At 33.1% G+C, this 17,937-nt stretch overlaps 1 protein-coding gene across 1 annotated transcript in view; it reads left to right on the top strand.

Moving 5' to 3' along the window:
* LOC143920450 (lachesin-like) overlaps positions 1–17,937 on the top strand; it is a 257,007-nt gene that overhangs the window by 217,379 nt on the left and 21,691 nt on the right. Inside the window, exons 3-4 of the mRNA XM_077443340.1 lie at positions 2,919–3,126; positions 8,260–8,433. Of these exons, the coding sequence (XP_077299466.1) occupies positions 2,919–3,126; positions 8,260–8,433 (382 nt within the window). The remainder of the gene's footprint in view (positions 1–2,918; positions 3,127–8,259; positions 8,434–17,937) is intronic.

Here is a 17,937-nt window from a genome sequence, read left to right as displayed (position 1 = left end):
TAATACTCCGGATCACCTGTCAGAGGTTCGTTGAGTCGAAAACCTCCACCCCTAGGATATTTCGCCCTGCTTTCCCTTAAATCTGATGAAATAAATTCGTTCAAGTTTCTTTAATACCCATCACCGTAGCAAATTGAAAGGCAATTTAGATTTCATCGCCTCCGTAAACGTCGAGCCAAACACAGTGTTGCCCCGAATTTAGCCCCGAGTTTATCTCGATGCAAAAGTCCAAAAGTGGGTACACATTCAGCTGAAAAAAGGGGCTTGACGTAGGAAAATATAACGCCCTTCCCCCCTCACCCACTCTCTCTCGGCGTAGGAAAAAAAACACAGAAATCCTTTTAAAAACTCCTCGAGCCGGATCTGCGAAAAGGCTTGTATCTGATTACTTCCGAAACGAAAATCAAACGCTTGGGCGCGGCCCCTGTATAGAAAACTGAAGGCGAGGGGTAAAGTCGGGTTTTTTAAAATTACTAAAGTTTTAATACCCAATTTTTCCGCCAGTTCAAAAATGAGGAGAAAATAATAAAAATATACATCTCGCATACAGCCTTTTGTGAACGTCGCGTAATTCGCATTTGCGAGGCGAAATCACAACTTGCAATAGACACTTACCTACGCTATTTTGCCTATAATTTCGAAATCGTTTTTTCTCGAAACAAAAATTAATTTAGGAAATTTAACTAGGGCATCCAATCAAAAAACGTTTAAATATATAAAGAGGACCGTAAATTAGCTGACCCATTTCAAAAATTGACACATTCAAATACCCATTATATATGATCACGAAATTTATTCCACTTTTATCGCAGACTTATGAATTTTAGCCGATCGTATTTTTTTTTGTTTAAAATTATAATTTAAGTTTTAAACGATGATCAATACCTACTGTGAATCACGATTAGAACATATATTTATACACTTGGGTAAATTACATTGCATAAACAAAAATAAATCTAAATATATAAATATAGATATAGATTCGAACCAAAAATTAACTAAACATTAAGCATTTAAAGCTAAAATAAATAATCGTATTTGTATATCGTATCATAATTGTGATATGCCTACAAAGCTCAAATAATCAGGTCAACATTTTAATGATCAGATAATTCCAATTTACTATATTTCAAATTATAACCAGCTACATACATATATACATACATATGTATATAGATCGGTGGTTAGAGTTTAATTATTTCGATTGTGTGGTATCGAATTCTACCCTTCACTTTGTTGCTGGCCAGACCTTGAATATGTGACTACAAGGTCAAACATTTCCTTTCAGGGCTTGCCAATTTATCTGATTTCATTGGAAATGATTCCAACAAATTAGCAATACTGTCCTATTTCTCGCGAAATTTGGGTTTACAGCATCTCATAATTTTTCGATATTTGATAATGCTGCAAAAAATTATATATAGATGTTTTTATGATGATTGTAATGTTTGATGATCGATATTTGTAATTGGCCTTGAATAATGCTTGTATAAATACAATGTTAACAATAGATGTCGTGTTTATAAAAAAAAAAAAAAAAAAGTTCCTGCAGCTACAAGATTTTTATGCTATTTTTTCTTTTTCAGTAGATGGTTTTAGGAAGATATGATAAGATATTTATAGTTTTGAAATTAAAGTTAAAACTTGTTTAAAAAAAAATTGTTTCAAAAAAAGTCATTTAAAAAATTTTCCAATGAGCTTTGATAGAAATTCCAAATAGAAACAAAACTCAATCTAATGAAATCATTAACATATCACATTTTCGCTCTAAAAACGTGACATTTCAGTGAATTGATTAAAAACAAAAGCATTATTAAATTAAGTACCAATTTTGTAAATCGCGTAGTTTCACTTTCATACAAATCAACAGTTGAATTAAATGTCCTTAAACAGGAAGTGATATTCAAAATATATCCTGTTGAATGCGTAAACTCGTATAATATCAACAGCGTATAAAATATCCAAAATAATATTACCAAAAAAATTAATAAATAAAAAAAAAACCACTTCAAAAAGTTTTCCCACAGCGCGCACGTGTCGTCGAGGAAAATTCTTCCACCGAACAATGAAAATGTTTTCCCGGAACATTGGCCGCCGCTAATTTCTCACTTCTTTTATGTATTCATGAGCGGGTGTGGCGGCTCCCCGCCTCGCCGAAATAAAATTATAAATTTCAGACATGACAGCTGTTCAAACATTGAGATAAATATTTTTATGCGAATAAAATGTTTACCGGAGACGAGGTGGGGGGAAACGAGAGAAAAAGAAGGCCAAGAAGAGAGAGGGGGGGAGTGCAGGAGGCGGGGATGCAACTCGGGATAGCTCCCGTAGGAGGCCGACCGACGAGGGGACGAATTGATGAAAGGATCTTGTAATCACTTTTCCGCGAACTTTGTCAACAAGGCGGGAAATCTGAGCGTTTCGCGGGAAAAGATATCCGTCCATGATTTATTCATTACATTATTTTTCCATTGTGCCCCTCCCCTCACCACTCCGCATATTTTATCTCACCGCATTTCCAGATTTATACGCATAAATAAGCTGTTACCTAGAGCCTATCTAACTTCACCCCCGTCCCACCTCCAGTTCTTCTCAATAGGGCGCCACGAAGAGGGAAATTAATCATTTGATACCCACGGCCACCCCTCTTGCCGACACCCAGTTCGAAGGGACGGCGCGAGAAGAGGGGGGGGACCATAAATTAAATGTGATCATTTTAATAAGCGTCCCAGACGTAGACAGGGCCACGCTTGAATTTGCCCTTAAAACACCAATTATTTGCGAACGGAATACAAAATGACACGGACGGAACCCCCCCTTCATAATTTTGGACTGAAAGACTGACTGCTCTTAAATCTGATACAGTTCACTCCGGCCACGTTTTCCTTTGGATAATAAAATATTGTTGTTTGTTTCAGGTGGGGTGGTTGAAAGCCGAAGACCAGACGGTGCTGACTTTGCACAACAGGGTTGTTACGCACAATTCGCGTATTAGTGTTGCTCACGATAACTTACGCACGTGGCAGTTACGCATCAGGCAGCTGCGAGAGAGTGATCGCGGTTGTTATATGTGCCAGATCAACACGAGCCCCATGAAAAAGCAATTGGGGTGCATCGATGTTCATGGTAAGTGAAAAATCCAAAATATACTCTTTCCGTTCATATTTTATTGTCAATTTGAACCAATTGAATTTATTTCATCCATAATTTCAGTATATTTAGGCTATCGTATTGAAATTATAATACTGATAATAATGCACCCAACTTAACAATAAGCAGCCCATGACGTCACTGTTCCCGAAATCAGAAACAAACATATCAACTCACAGAAAAATTTTCTATTATTAGTAAAACATAATTATATACATATTATACAATATTTAACTCCTAATAAGTATACACTCATTTAACAAACTAATAGAGATTCAATCCTCTTTATTTACACTTTATCATACCTTGTCTGCATAAACCGAATTTTCATTAAAATTTCATAAAAAAGTTATTACCGTTTTGACATTCAATACTAACGTTAAAAATGAAAAATTTAGCAACACTGAACAAAAAATTTGTCAACTTCGACTGTCGATATAGTACATAACACCTCTAAAAAGCCGAGCAGAATAGCGGAAAATTCCCATAGATATATTATATTTTATCTTATATATAATCGCGAAAGACACTTTGTAAGGTTTGGGTCGTAGAATCCACGACGTTATAGAAAAAATTTAATTTTCTATAACGACGATATCGATATCGATTTCCAATCCTTTTTCAATTCCGGTTCCGGATCAGGATTATTTTTTCAGTTCCGGTTACCTTTTACATAAAAAAAAACATTCATTTTCTGTGTGTAATTTCTGATTGGCTGTCGTTAAATTTTTTTTTCGATTCAAATAAATGTAATATAAAACCAAATGAATGTTAATTATTAGATTAGCCATGTTTAAGCCGGGTAAAAGAACTAGTATCCAATAAAAATAAAAACATCATAGCATCATGACACTGAACAACAAAAAGGCACATTTTTTATACACCGGAGCAGAGATTAATCAATATATACAATATTTGACCCATTGAATTTGAAAATGATAATGAATTTTGTTGGCTTTTTCTCGTTTATGAGAAATGAGCATTTAAATAAAAAATGCGCAATTCTTACGAATTTTTGACTTACATATGCAGTCATTAGCTCAAAATCTAGTATTGCTGTGCCAAAAGTGAATATCAAAATCAATAGTCAAATGTTTTTTTCAAATGGATTGATATTTTTCATTGCCTTAAAATACTAATAATCAATTAGCTAACCAATTTTAAAAGTCTGCATATTTTTTTAAACGCTCATATCTCATAAACGAAAAAAAAACCAACAAAAATATTCGAATTCAGTGGGTCAAACTTTGTAAAGATTGATTAACTTTTCTTGTTGCTCAGTGTAATTAGACATCACAGACACAACTTCGCGGAATTCAAAAACTTCTTTTCGAATTTTTAAAATTTTGCGATTTTAATTAAATACTGAGAAACTCTAGTATTGATGAGCAGTCCTGCAAAATTGAATAAAACCAAAAAGAACTTCTTTCTGTTTTTAACATTTTTGCACGGTATTGTCTTTCCCGGCTTTGTCTGGTCCCCGATATACATACATACATACATACATGCATACACAATGGTGCGGAAATTGTCATAAAAATATGCTTATTACAAACAAATCCAGCACACAATACTGAGAATTTATATAAAATAGAAAAGTATTGTACAAAACTACATACATAATTCACCTTGAAATATTTTACTAAAATCTATCAATGTTTTATTATACTCCAACCACATACATATGTACGTATTGTTAGTTACCTCGCTTATCAATGACAGGAGTGCCGGACTTTGCCCAACCCAGTGTTATGTACATGGGTTTGGTGCATCCGCTCTAAAACCGCCAGATTAACAGAACGGCAGCTTTAAACGTAATTCTCGTTTTCTCGAATGATAGATTGCATATCAGATGACGATTAACCTTTCGATGTGCACAGATGCAATTAGTAAAATTGAGTTGGATATTTCTGGCGAGTTTAATAAGGCAAGATTCGGAACTTATCGAATCTTGCCTTATTAAACTCGCCTGAAAGATCCAATTCAATTTTAATAATTACCATTTTAATAATTGCATCTGTGCAAATCGAAAGGTTACCCGTCATCTGATGTGCAATCTATCATTCGAGAAGATGAGAATTGCATTTAAAGCAGCCGGCCGTTAATCTGTCGTTCAATTTGTCTGGCGATTTTAGAGCGGATGCACCGCATCCTATTTACATACCTCGCTTATCAATGTAGTTGACTAACTAGTAGAGATAAGACACACCATTGATTTGTGGCACACCTAATTTACTGACTAACCGAAATTGTACGACACGTGTCTTCAATACTTCATTGTTTTAAAGAAAAGTATATAAACTCATTACTGATAGAATTCAAGTGAGTCATTACCATCGACTCTGAGAGTCACAGTCATCATCATCGACTCCGAGAGTGACAGTCATCACCAATAAGACTACAAAAACGTTAGTCATTAATATCGACCCCGAAAGTGACAGTCAGCACAGCAGCCGAATAAAGGTAAATAATGAAGCAAAGTTAAAGTGAAATAGTTCTACGTATCTCAAATTAAATTCATCATCGAATAATATCTACAATATAAGATAAATGTAAAATTTTAATAACAATAAATAAATCTTGGTTAGTTAACCAAGTAGTTTTAAAAAATAAATAAATCTTTCATCGGAACGTGACAGTTTGTACGCTTCAAAAATAAATATATAAAAATTACAATTTGAGAACCGTACGAAAAAAAGTGCAAAATTGACCCGCATACAATCCCACTAAATAAATACGTATGCAATCACTGAATGTTTGATTTCGCGCCCAAGTTTTGATTATCATTTAACATTACCATGCATAATTATTCGATTGACAGAGTTTGTACATATGTATAATACATGCATACGCAATAAAATAAATAAAAACCCAGAGTTGACCGGATTGGCGTACATTTATTTATGAAAAATTCACCGGAAAATAAATACGCGTAAATAAGTGAAGGGGCGCGGAACATTTCCGGTGTTTTTCATCGTGGCAGGTTTTAAAATGATACATTCGCCTAATTTTCGAGAGCGAGAGAGCGGGCGAGCACACACATCTTCAGAATTATTCGCAAGAAGATGGCGCAGGGGCAAACACTCGTCATTAGTCACTTCTATCTGTTCTCGCGCTCTTCTGTTTGCATAAATTGATGTCAGCAGCTGTTTGCTTTTATATCTGCGCAAATAACGAGCCGCCGACGAAACAACAAATCAACCCTATGTGCGCGCGACTTGTACACGCACACACGCTAGTCGAACGTGTACGAGCACTTTATAAACCATCGAAAGAGAAAATTTTCACCGAAAGCATGATGAATAATATGTATTTTTATCGAGATTTTTGAACGCGTCTCCTACAATTTTATAAGTCATGTTAATGCACTCGCCAGAAACAATCTGAATCGTCAGCAGGATGACGGTAATTTCCCTGTGGGCCTTTATCGAATAAATCAGAAGCTTAGTTTTAGTGTATAGTACGCATTTGAAGTTACATATAAATGAGATCCGGTCCTGAAAGTTTGCGCAGCGACGATATAAAGCACCGCAAAATCCTGCCTAATTTTAGCCCCATCCAAAGATTTCATTCCAGCGTATACGCATTTTCATGTTCTAAAACGCGGTTTATATATATTTTTAAATTACTTGGTTAACAAACCAAGATTTCTTTATTATCATAAAACCGTTACATTAATGTTATTGGTAGATATATTCAAAAATTACCGATTTAACTATGGAACGATGATGAATTTAAAATGAGATACTTAGAACTTTGTTTCACCAATTAACTTTGGTTCACTTTGTTCTGCTGCTGTGCTGACCGTCACTTGCGGGGTCGATATTAATGACTACCACTCTCGGAGTTTCGATGGTGATGACTGACTTATGTGATCGAATCGTGATCTATATAAATGATTTTTATCTTTTGGGTTGGGCAAAGTCCGGCACTCCTGTCTTATCTGACTATCCCTTTACAGAAATTTTAATGGACTTGTTACTCACGTATATGAATGTGAGTAAGTGAATTTGATTACTGTGGGAAGTACATTGATAAGCGAGGTACATAACAGTATGTATTTTCCAATTTGTTTTTAGTCCTATTTATTTTATTATTTTTTTATTTTATTATAATTCTATTTATTTCACTTATAATTTTTTTTATAAAAAATAATCGTTTTTATTTTCTAAAATATTTATTTAAAAAAAACACATTTAAAACAATATAATTTTTATCCACCACTTATTTGTATGAACCAATTTTTCAACCCCATTTATCCATGTAATTATTTATTTTAAAAAATACCAATAAAAATAAACCATTTGAACTGAACACTTGAAAATAATTTATTTTATTTAAACGTCATTTCTTAAATATTATAATATAATAAATACTTGACATTTCACACATCACAATGTCCACATACCTTGCCAAAACTCAAAATGTACACATACCTTGTTTTGCTGAAAAAATCCGCTAACCACTGTGCTAGACTCCAAATATCCAGTTTAAAATGTGTATTTTAAGTTAAAATAATGCGAATTCTGCGAGGTTAATTAGCCATAAAAATCGTTTTATCGTGTGTTGAGCGTCGATTAATGTAAAATCAGTTCACGAAATGAATAAAATAACGGCTGAAACTCGTCATTCCAAGGCGGATATTATTCATACGCTGACCATTGAGCGCAGCGTACTGAATACGCCCTCTCTCGCTCTCTCTTCACTTCCCGCAACAATAAATATTTCTGTTGATATTGATGATGATGTTTTTATTTTTAATGACACAATTCAAATCATAGAGCTTTTGGTGAGGAATACATTAAACATGAAGATTTTACATTCAGTACATTTATGGAGAAATAAAATAAAATATGTGTTTTGGTCACTCGCTATCGATCACCGAACAGCATGTGTTGAGAATACATTTCTAAAATTCATTTCAAATTATTAGAAACAGATTTCCTCTACATTTAATCCATATACAAATAAAAGCGACATACATATGTACCTATACATACATACATACATACCTTTCAGACTAATTCATACTAATAAAATTAACGCACGTTTTTTTAATATATCATATTTAGAGTGTATTAATATAAGTATGTTGTTTTATAATTTCAGTGCCTCCTGACATAATATACGACGACACATCTGCGGATTTGGCGGTGCAGGAGCACGACAACGCGACCCTCAGTTGCAAAGCCACTGGTAGACCGACACCGAGGATAACGTGGAGGCGAGAAGATGGCGAACCAATATTAGTCAAAAAGCCCGGCACCAGAGACACATATAAATGTAAGCAATATACATATATGTACAACATACATACACACACACATACACACGTACGGACGTAATAAATTTAAAATGTTCACATTATATATAAACGTGCAATTTTCCAATTTAGAGCCAACGAACGGATAGCGGGCCAATTTGGAACGGTGCAAAGCTAACCGGGCGAATTTAACGCGAAATACCATATTTTACAGATGGTTAACTGAATTATATTTCATTAATTAAATTCGTTGCCTGCCGTGTTGTTCCCACAGGAGGTCGAAATCTCCCCCACCACTTTCCTCATCCCGGTTACCTATGCTCCGATTCGGGAGGAAGGTTGACCGGAAACACGGGGATTGAAACTTTAAGGCCGGATACCGAGAATGGCCGGCGTTTCAATATAAATTATTTTATTATCTCCCAATAAAATCAATATTTAATACGCTAACTGCGAATTTTCCGCAAGATAAAAGCGGCTCCATTCGCAATTGCGAAACGACGTGTGATCGTGTGGGTCCTCGTATAAATAAACTCCCTCTTATATAATATGTATTTATATACAAATGTATGTAACATTGATTATGTATGTACATAATCAATGTTACATACATAAATTTATGTATCTAAATATATAATACACATATTCTTTCCGATAAAATCCGTATGATATTAGTATCACAACCGTCTTAGAACTTTCCAGCTTATAATAACGTTCCATATTTGAACTAAACTCAACACACCGAAACTTAAATACTAAACTAACAAATACTGAACGTGTGGAACTTTACTAATTCGCATTAGAAATTCAAATTACTATTTTCATGTTGTATTAAAATAACACCCTGTATCGCCATGCAAATTCTCTTCTTTGAAAAAACATAAGAGTGACAGCTTTCAACGAACGGCCTGCAGAGCTTTTCCTGCCGATCCAACTGTGAAGATTATCTTCTTAATAAAGTTATTACATCCAAGATATTCACAGCACTGTAATCCACTCACAACACCAACATATCCTTATTCGTGCAGAATTGAGGTGACTTTCCACGGAAAGAGTTCTTTCGCGTATTCTCCATTGAAGAAAGAAGTAAAACAGTTTCTACGAAAGTGAAACTCTAGATTTGATAAAAACTGCATGGCTAAGCTTATGGTGACCATATTTTTAAGGACTACACAAGTATTTTCACACTAATAAATAAATAGAATTAGTTCAAAAATAAAACGAGCTCTTTATAATAGTCACCGAAGAAAAGGAAAAAAAGAAAAGAAATTAATAATAAAATAATTTGGAATAGTCACCGAAGAAAAGAAAAACAAATAAGAAAAGGGTATAGAAATTTTTCTACTTCAGCACGAAATTTTTCTACTTCATCCGAAAATTCACAAAATAGTTTAAAATATTGAAAATGCTCCTTAAATTGTAGTTTCAATTTGAACCAGGATTTTTTTATTCTTTGAGCAATTATAACACTTCCATTTTTTCTATTTAAAATTATCACGTATTACCCAACTTTGACCTTAATTAAAAACAAAAATATTCCTTTGGCTAAAATGTATTAAATAATTGCTCAAAGTCTACACTCCGCTCCGGCCTTGTTCCATATAAATAATAAAATAAATATACAGATGTATGTACATACACATATGTATGTAGGTGATCGCAGTAATTAATAATAAAAGTTAAAAGTTAAGAGAACAATGGAAGGTATATATATATTTTAGAATGATATATTTATGATTAATGATTTAATGATTATATTATATTATATTATTATATATTTATAATTTAATGATTAATTAGAATGATATATCTTTTGATTGTCTGAATTTGTAAAAATTCAGTCCAAAATAAAATATTCAACTCACTAATATACGTATTTCCCCTCAAGGTATACACTATTTAATGGGTAAATTAACTTTATAAAAATGTTAAAGTGGCGTTTGTACAGTGACCGTTTCGCTGTGTTTTATTTGGTGTACGGCTAAAAGTTTCCTATAGAATGGGTAGGTTGTTTCGCAAGTTTAAGTCCACGGAAGGACTTAAATGTGCTTCACTTCCTCACTAAACGATTATAAGGGTTACAATCTCAAGTATTTGTGTACAAACTTTAGGGGCACGGGAAAAGAAACACATTTGCCAGCATCCCTCTCTCGCACTCAGTATCTCGACTAACTAACTAATTTTCCCTCGGCCACCCTTCGTTGCGAAAAGCTTTCGTTTTATCATAATATACACAAAAAATTTCAAACTAAAGAATTCAACAGTATTCGGCAGGAAATGTAAGTCTACGCCGTATTATTAATTTATATATGCTTTATCTGTACCGTAATTAATATGCTCAATTTTACGTTTTATTTAACTTCCGCGTGAAAAAACAACAGTGAGAAAACCTTTCCCGGCAAACCGTGTTGAAATATTGTTATTATTGTAATCAACGGGAAAATTAGAAACCACATTAGCGAAATATTATCAAATTAAAAGAAAACAACGTTTTCAGCATCCGTTTATTTCCGTAATTGCCAAGTTATTCAATATAACATAATACCCAAAAATATATTTTATATAAACACAATTATATATATACGGATCTTTTGTCTATAGCTTTAGTATATTAATATTATTAAAAAAAAAAGAACTAGAACGTACATATGGGAATGAAATTATTATTTATATATATTTTTTTTAATGAAACATCCGCATTTCTCGCGAATAACTAATTATATCACGCTTTTGAGTGAATTTATAGCCAGTGAAATGGTATTGTTTGTTTCCGGGAGACAGGGGCAATTTTTCAGTTTGAACATGACGTAAAGCGCCGCAACAAACAATACTGAAAATTTGTTGTCCGGTAAAATTAAATTACGACATTGCTTAATATGTCACACGGTGAGAGGCCATTTGCAGTAACTGTTATTTAAGGTGACGTTGAGCGCGCAAAAAAACGCGAACAATTAATTGGCACACGTGCTGTGTGCTCTGCAAACAGAAACGAAACTGCATTTTCATCTGGATTTGTACATACGAGTTGAGAGGGTTAACGAAAGAGTTCAATGTGTTTCCATCGCGCTCTTGCATCCAGGCGCTCTGCGAAAGGGTTTATTTTCAAAGACCGTTTCAAAATAATATGTACCTATATAATCGTCAATTTTGGAACATTATATGTGTGTTCAAAAGTGTTGAACCAGTTGATATTTCAATGGATGATTTCGGAAAAGGAATTAAAATAAAGTTATATAACATCGCAATTGTAATATGACACCAATTCAAATCCGTCAGGAATTTTCCGACAAACTGAAAAATTATAATGATTCTTTCTTTTTACAAGCTTTTTATTTTCTTCACTCTATTAGGTTAATGAATATTTGATGGATATTCCTGCCCGTCAAAAAATTGTGGTCTGATTTTGAACTACTTGTACTCTTCAGGTCGCTTTTATATCTTACCGACATACGGGTATTAGGCATTAGCTTACATTGAAATAAGATAATGTCTCCGATACTAAACTAAAGGTGTTTAATCTTTAACGAACTCATTACATTGTAATCTTGTGACAGATTGAAGCGTTGAAAGCAAGCTATCCAAACACATCTTTCTACAGCCCTTTCAAAACTCACAGGCTAAAAATTTGAACAATTATAGCAGTTACTTTTTTCACTCTCATTTACTCTCATCTCATATAAACTTATATATTCTCATATACGTTTCCAATTCACTTAAAGATTTAATTAATTTATATATTGGTGAAATTCATGGCCCAACTTTGTCACTTTTACCTCTAAAACCTCCAAGTGGCCGTCACTTTTACCTGCCTGTCAAAACTCATCTGGTTTCTGATCTTATCGCGCTGCTCTTCAGTCAACGAAGACTTTAAAATAGTATTTAAAATGGGAAGTTGTATGAGAATCGAAATACAATCTTACTATATACGAATCGTTTGGAGACTAAAAAACAAGCGGCTGCCATTAAGAAAAAATATGGTCACGGTTCTTCACATAGCCGAGTCCAGAAAGTGTTGGAGAGAGCTGGTTCGATGCATCTACACTCCTTATCGGAGGGCCAATGGAGGTCCCGATTCACAAAAATGAAATGGGTTGAGGATCCAAATGAAAAGCCAAAGTCACTTCACAACATTTATTGAATGATTCAAAAGGTCCACGCGTAGCCAGCACTCGCTCCAGAATGATCTGATATGGCCTAAGTACCTCTTTATAAAGGGCAAGTTGCCCACCACACCTTCCCTGATCCATTTATTTATCCATTATTAAGGCGCGTACAGTTTTAAGTGTCTCACGCTCACGCTCTCAGATTCTGAGAAGTCCAGCGGTCCCGTTATGCCAATTCGGGGGTCTCCATTGTTTACCCCCGAATGCACTTAAGACAGCGGATAATCCCTATAATGTTCCCACGTTACAGTATCAACAAAAATAAATTTAGGATCAAGACTCTGCCACCGGACAAGCCTACGGTGACATTAGTAGAATTAAATTACTAATTGTACGGCGTATTGAATAATTAGACACGATTCAAAAGTAATATAATATGTACACCCCAAGCTTTTATAGTCAGTTATATAAAGAAATTCGTCTAAGAATACTCTTACTATACATGAAATATTTGATTCAGTGATTATTCCGCACTCAGAATTCTCGTTAGTTTGATAGTTCACGTGTGTCTCGATGGATGGAATTTTAGGGTGCCAAATATTCCGTACTCGTGATTTTTGTGGCAACGATTGTCGTTTCCCAATATGCGAAATAATCCGTTTACCACAATATTTATGGCGAAAGCCAGTATATATATATATATATATATATATATATATATATATATATATATATATATATATATATATATATATTAATGTCATATATGTATGTATATAGATCATTCATTTAGGATAGTATGTAATTTAGTTATTATAGCGGTATCATAATTATATATTTTACATTATAGTACAATTTTTTCCCCATTCTATTCAGATCGGGAAACAAACATTATAGTATAGTGAATCTTATGTACATCGGAATTTAAAATTGAAAATACCCACTATGTATGCAAACTCCTGAAATAATCAAATTAAATTAAAAATAGCAATGAAAGAATAGCTTGAACGTCACGTTAATTGTATCTGATGTGAAGATATTCGGCAATGTTTGTGCGCGTCGACAAAACCGGTGAAAGCATTCGCAATTAAAACCATAAACCGCGTAAAATAGGGACAATGGCGGCCGCGGTCGGACATGCCACACGCGACTCGTTTTTTGGCCAACCGGAAATAATTATATGAGAATACACGCGTACCAACCGCTTCCGCAATTCGTTATTGTACCTACACCACCGGTCGTTGTACGTCGCGTTTTAATGGCGTGATAACAACGCCTCTGTAGATTTTAATTCGTTTCCCGAAATATCACTTCACTTCTCGGAAAATTTATTACTTTTCCATATTGCGGCACGTTAGTTGCACCACAATGCAAAAACATTCCGTTTGAAACTTGATAAGCCTGACGATATCATATGTACATACATCTAAAATTACGAGTATGTGTGACCACATCGTGTTGAACCGAACGTACATATAATACTTTTTACATATTTTATTTTATTTTATTTTACATGGATATATACCAGGAAGGCCTAAGACAGTAGGGCTTCCTGGTATATATCCATGTAACGCTCATTGGGGTCTACAATAAGAAGACCTCAATGAGCCTTCCTAGACAATTAATTACAAACATTGTAGCGTTTTCATTATATAAATCGCTGTATTTCAAGAGGTTGAAGAACAAGAAATTAAAAATTAAATAATTAATTAATTAATCCATAGAACCATCTATGGATTTTAGACTTGTACATAAATTTTAACATATTGTACATAAATCAAATTCAGATATTTGTGACATAACATAGAGGAACCGTTTCAATAATGAAATCAACTAAATTGACAAACTCTGATAAGAAAGGATTGACTTGGAGTCACAAATATCCAAGTCTGAACAGGAGTATTCAAGATTAGCACGGGATCAAACCTATTAACCTCTCGGTGCCAAACATGAAAGCAACCACCGAGCCATACTGCTGGCTATGTATATGTATGTATCAAAAAAATAGTATAAATTTTTGAATATCCATATGTATGTAGCCCTATGTATCCATATGTATGTATACATCCCGGTTATTGGTCGATGCAACGAATGGAAACAAATCGGCTTATTGTTAAATTGAGCCAAGCAAACTTTTCAATCCCTCACAACTCGACGTATAAATATTGGCAACGCGGTGCATTTTGCAAGCGGGGTGCATTCGCCGCTGAAACGCGCTGAAAGAAGTGATTTATCGGCTGAAAGCGATCGCCTGGAATTTCGTGCGGCCACAACGTGGCTGCATCACATCAATTCTGCACAACACACATATATACGTACATATGTACATTGTATGTATGCTAATACAAGTAAATACCCCACCCTCTCCTCAAACTAAAAATTAAAATGTATTAAAGACTGGGTTAATTGCCTGGCGTTGCTCGGGTGGCCTACGTTTTGAACGAGAGCACCTTGACCCCAGCTTCCGACCCGAGATAGTGTATCAAATTTGATGACCCTTGGTTGATGGGATGTTTTTGTATGGGAGCCCTTCTTTGTAAAATGCACTAAGGTTGTATGCTGAGGTCCTTTTTGGGTTAATATAATATAATATGTACATATTATATATGCATATATGTACAAATATAGTCAGCAGCATGGCGCTTTGGTTGTGTTAATGCTAACCATCTAGAGGTCCCGGGTTCGATCCGATCGAAATACAGCGATTTATGTTATAAAAAATCCTTTCGTTTTCGAAAGTGATTTATGTTTAGAACCGAGAGATTATCGGGTTCGATCACGTGCTAATCTTTAATGCTGCTGGTCAGACTTGAATAGTTGTGACTCCAAGTCGATCGCTTCCTATCAGAGTTTGCCAATTTATCTGATTTCATTGTTGAAACGGTTCCTCCATAAAATTGGCGAAAACATCCTACCCACTATGTCTCCACTATCTGAATTTGATTTATGTATGTACAAGTTTAAAGCCATAGATATTTCTGTGGATTAATTCAAAGTTAATTTCTAGTTTTTCATCGATTTTTTTAATAAAAAATGCTGCAAGATTTGAAATTGGCCAGAAAGGCGCATTGAGGTTTACCTGTTGGGCCTTCCTGGTATATATACATATACATATGTAAAATAAAATAAAATTATATTACCAAGTCGGGTGATATTTTAGTTGAAAACTGTGACATATTTACATACAGATATAGGAAAAAAATGTTATATGTATTTAGCCATGTAAAAAATATATTTCCATTTGATTTTTTTCCGATATTTTCGTAAAAAAATTCAAAATTTTATATGAAAAACTTAAATATGATTTTTCTTTCGATAAATCAAACACTCGAATCAAAATTTAAATACTAAAGTTGTAGCAAAATTGAAAGATGATTTGAATTATTTTTGTTATTTATAAAAATAAATAAAATATGCTTACGGGTAAATTATCTGAGCGAATTAGCTATTACTGTAACTGCAAACTGAAAATTTAAATATACATAGTATTTATAAATAACATATACACATGTACGTAAGCTTTATAATATAAATCTGCAGAGCAATATAAAATAAATAAGAAAAAATCACCAGCTTGTATGTTGTCTCCATAGCAATAGTTTAGGCGCCTTTGCTAATCATTTTCTTCAATGTATGTAGAATTAAAAATATTGCACATAATTTAACAATCAGTGACATTTAATTTTTATACCGGTTTGAATTACATATATTAATTAATTTTTAAATAAGAAAATCACTTTATAAAAAAGAAAACAAATGAAAAGATTTTTACACGCGAATGAAAAATTTCAACAAAACTTTATAATTAAAAATTATTATGAAAAACACGCTGAAATCACTTTTTATCACAGCTTAGTCAATAGTAATCGGTGTTAATTTTAACAAAATTCGCAAATACTGCGTACGAAGTACGGATTCGCAGACTGTATGTAGTATTCAATTTAATCATCGTGGACACTTGAATTGCGATTCAATTTCTTGAAAAACTTCAGCTTTATTTGCTAACGATAACTATTGTATTGATTAATATTTCGATAGTAAATTTATACGTTAAATATTCGCGTACAATTTTAGCCTAGTGTGAAGCTCACCCGTTATTAGTCGACTGAAATTGAATAAAAAAAACAAGTGAATTCATTTTAGTATAATACGTTTTAAAGCATTTGAAATGTTATTTGTTTTAGCACTTTTCTTTCATGTTATTATATTTGACAAATATATACATACATATGTATATACATAATAGTTCTGCAAAGTCTACAGTAAAACGACTCCTTTTTTTTGTAACTTTTAAATTCGTTAAATTGAAACCTCTTTCGGCTTCCATTCCTTCTAATTGTAATCGTGCTTTCTATATTTTAGCCTTTAAAATTGTATTAAGCCACTGATTTTTACGTTACCTATGTACGTAGTAACAATATATAAAGTTTTGTGATCATGCGAAAATTTAAACTCGAGATTTTGACTGATTCGAACTCAGAATGGATCAATGATCACGTTTTAATGATCTATAAAAAATGTGTGTGTAAACCGGATGTAGTACTTTTACTCTAGAGAAACAAGGATTTTTATGTTTTTCTCAGAAACCTTTTGGTTTATTGAACTGAAATTTCATATCTAGAAGTTCTCAGTTAAATCGTGTTATGAAATTTGAATAATATGTAGATTTAATTCCCATATAAAATATTCTGATATTGAAGGGTTGTACTTTTCTATATGCAATGATTTTCTTTCCAAATGGTACATATTTTCTAAGATTAATTATGAACCTCACCTCATGTTTATATGAACATACATACGTTTGTATTATTTAACTACATATAATATGTATATATGTAATTATTTAAAAAATACTATTCGTATGTTTGTTTTGTATTATTGAAAATTCACAATTCTTAGCTACAACGTGTACTTATTTTAAAAGTCCAATTTTCAGTTCCAAAAACACGTTCTGTTTGATTTAATGCACTAATCGTTATCAATTATTTTAATTTTATATCTCCAGAACATCAGAAAAGCAGAATATATGCAGTATTTTTAAATATTTTTAAACGTAAAATATTATATTTAATGTTTTGCGAATTATTTCTCGTAATGAAGAAAAGTGGACTTATGCCACTTTTGTAACGGCTTATATGACTATAAGTAAATCTACTTGAGATCATGCTCATGCAACATCTAAAATGGGAATTAAATTCTATAGATTTATTAATCATGAAATAATATCAATATTCTGATAGTATAACATAGAAATATATATTTATTTTCTTTATGTATTTGAATTCGAAATTCATAAAAACATAAAAAAAAGAAAACAAAAAGCTAATTTACATTCGAAACGCGGCAATTACGATGGAAAGTCGCTTTGTACCACTACAGGAGGCATTAAAAAGTTTATTCTGACTTTGTAAAAGTGGAAAT

This window comes from Arctopsyche grandis, chromosome 12 (genome assembly GCF_051622035.1).
Source record: "Arctopsyche grandis isolate Sample6627 chromosome 12, ASM5162203v2, whole genome shotgun sequence".
Classification (NCBI taxonomy): Eukaryota; Metazoa; Arthropoda; class Insecta; order Trichoptera; family Hydropsychidae; genus Arctopsyche; species Arctopsyche grandis.
The sequence above is the reverse complement of the archived record's forward strand: the minus strand, read 5'-3'. Positions and strand labels throughout refer to the sequence as shown.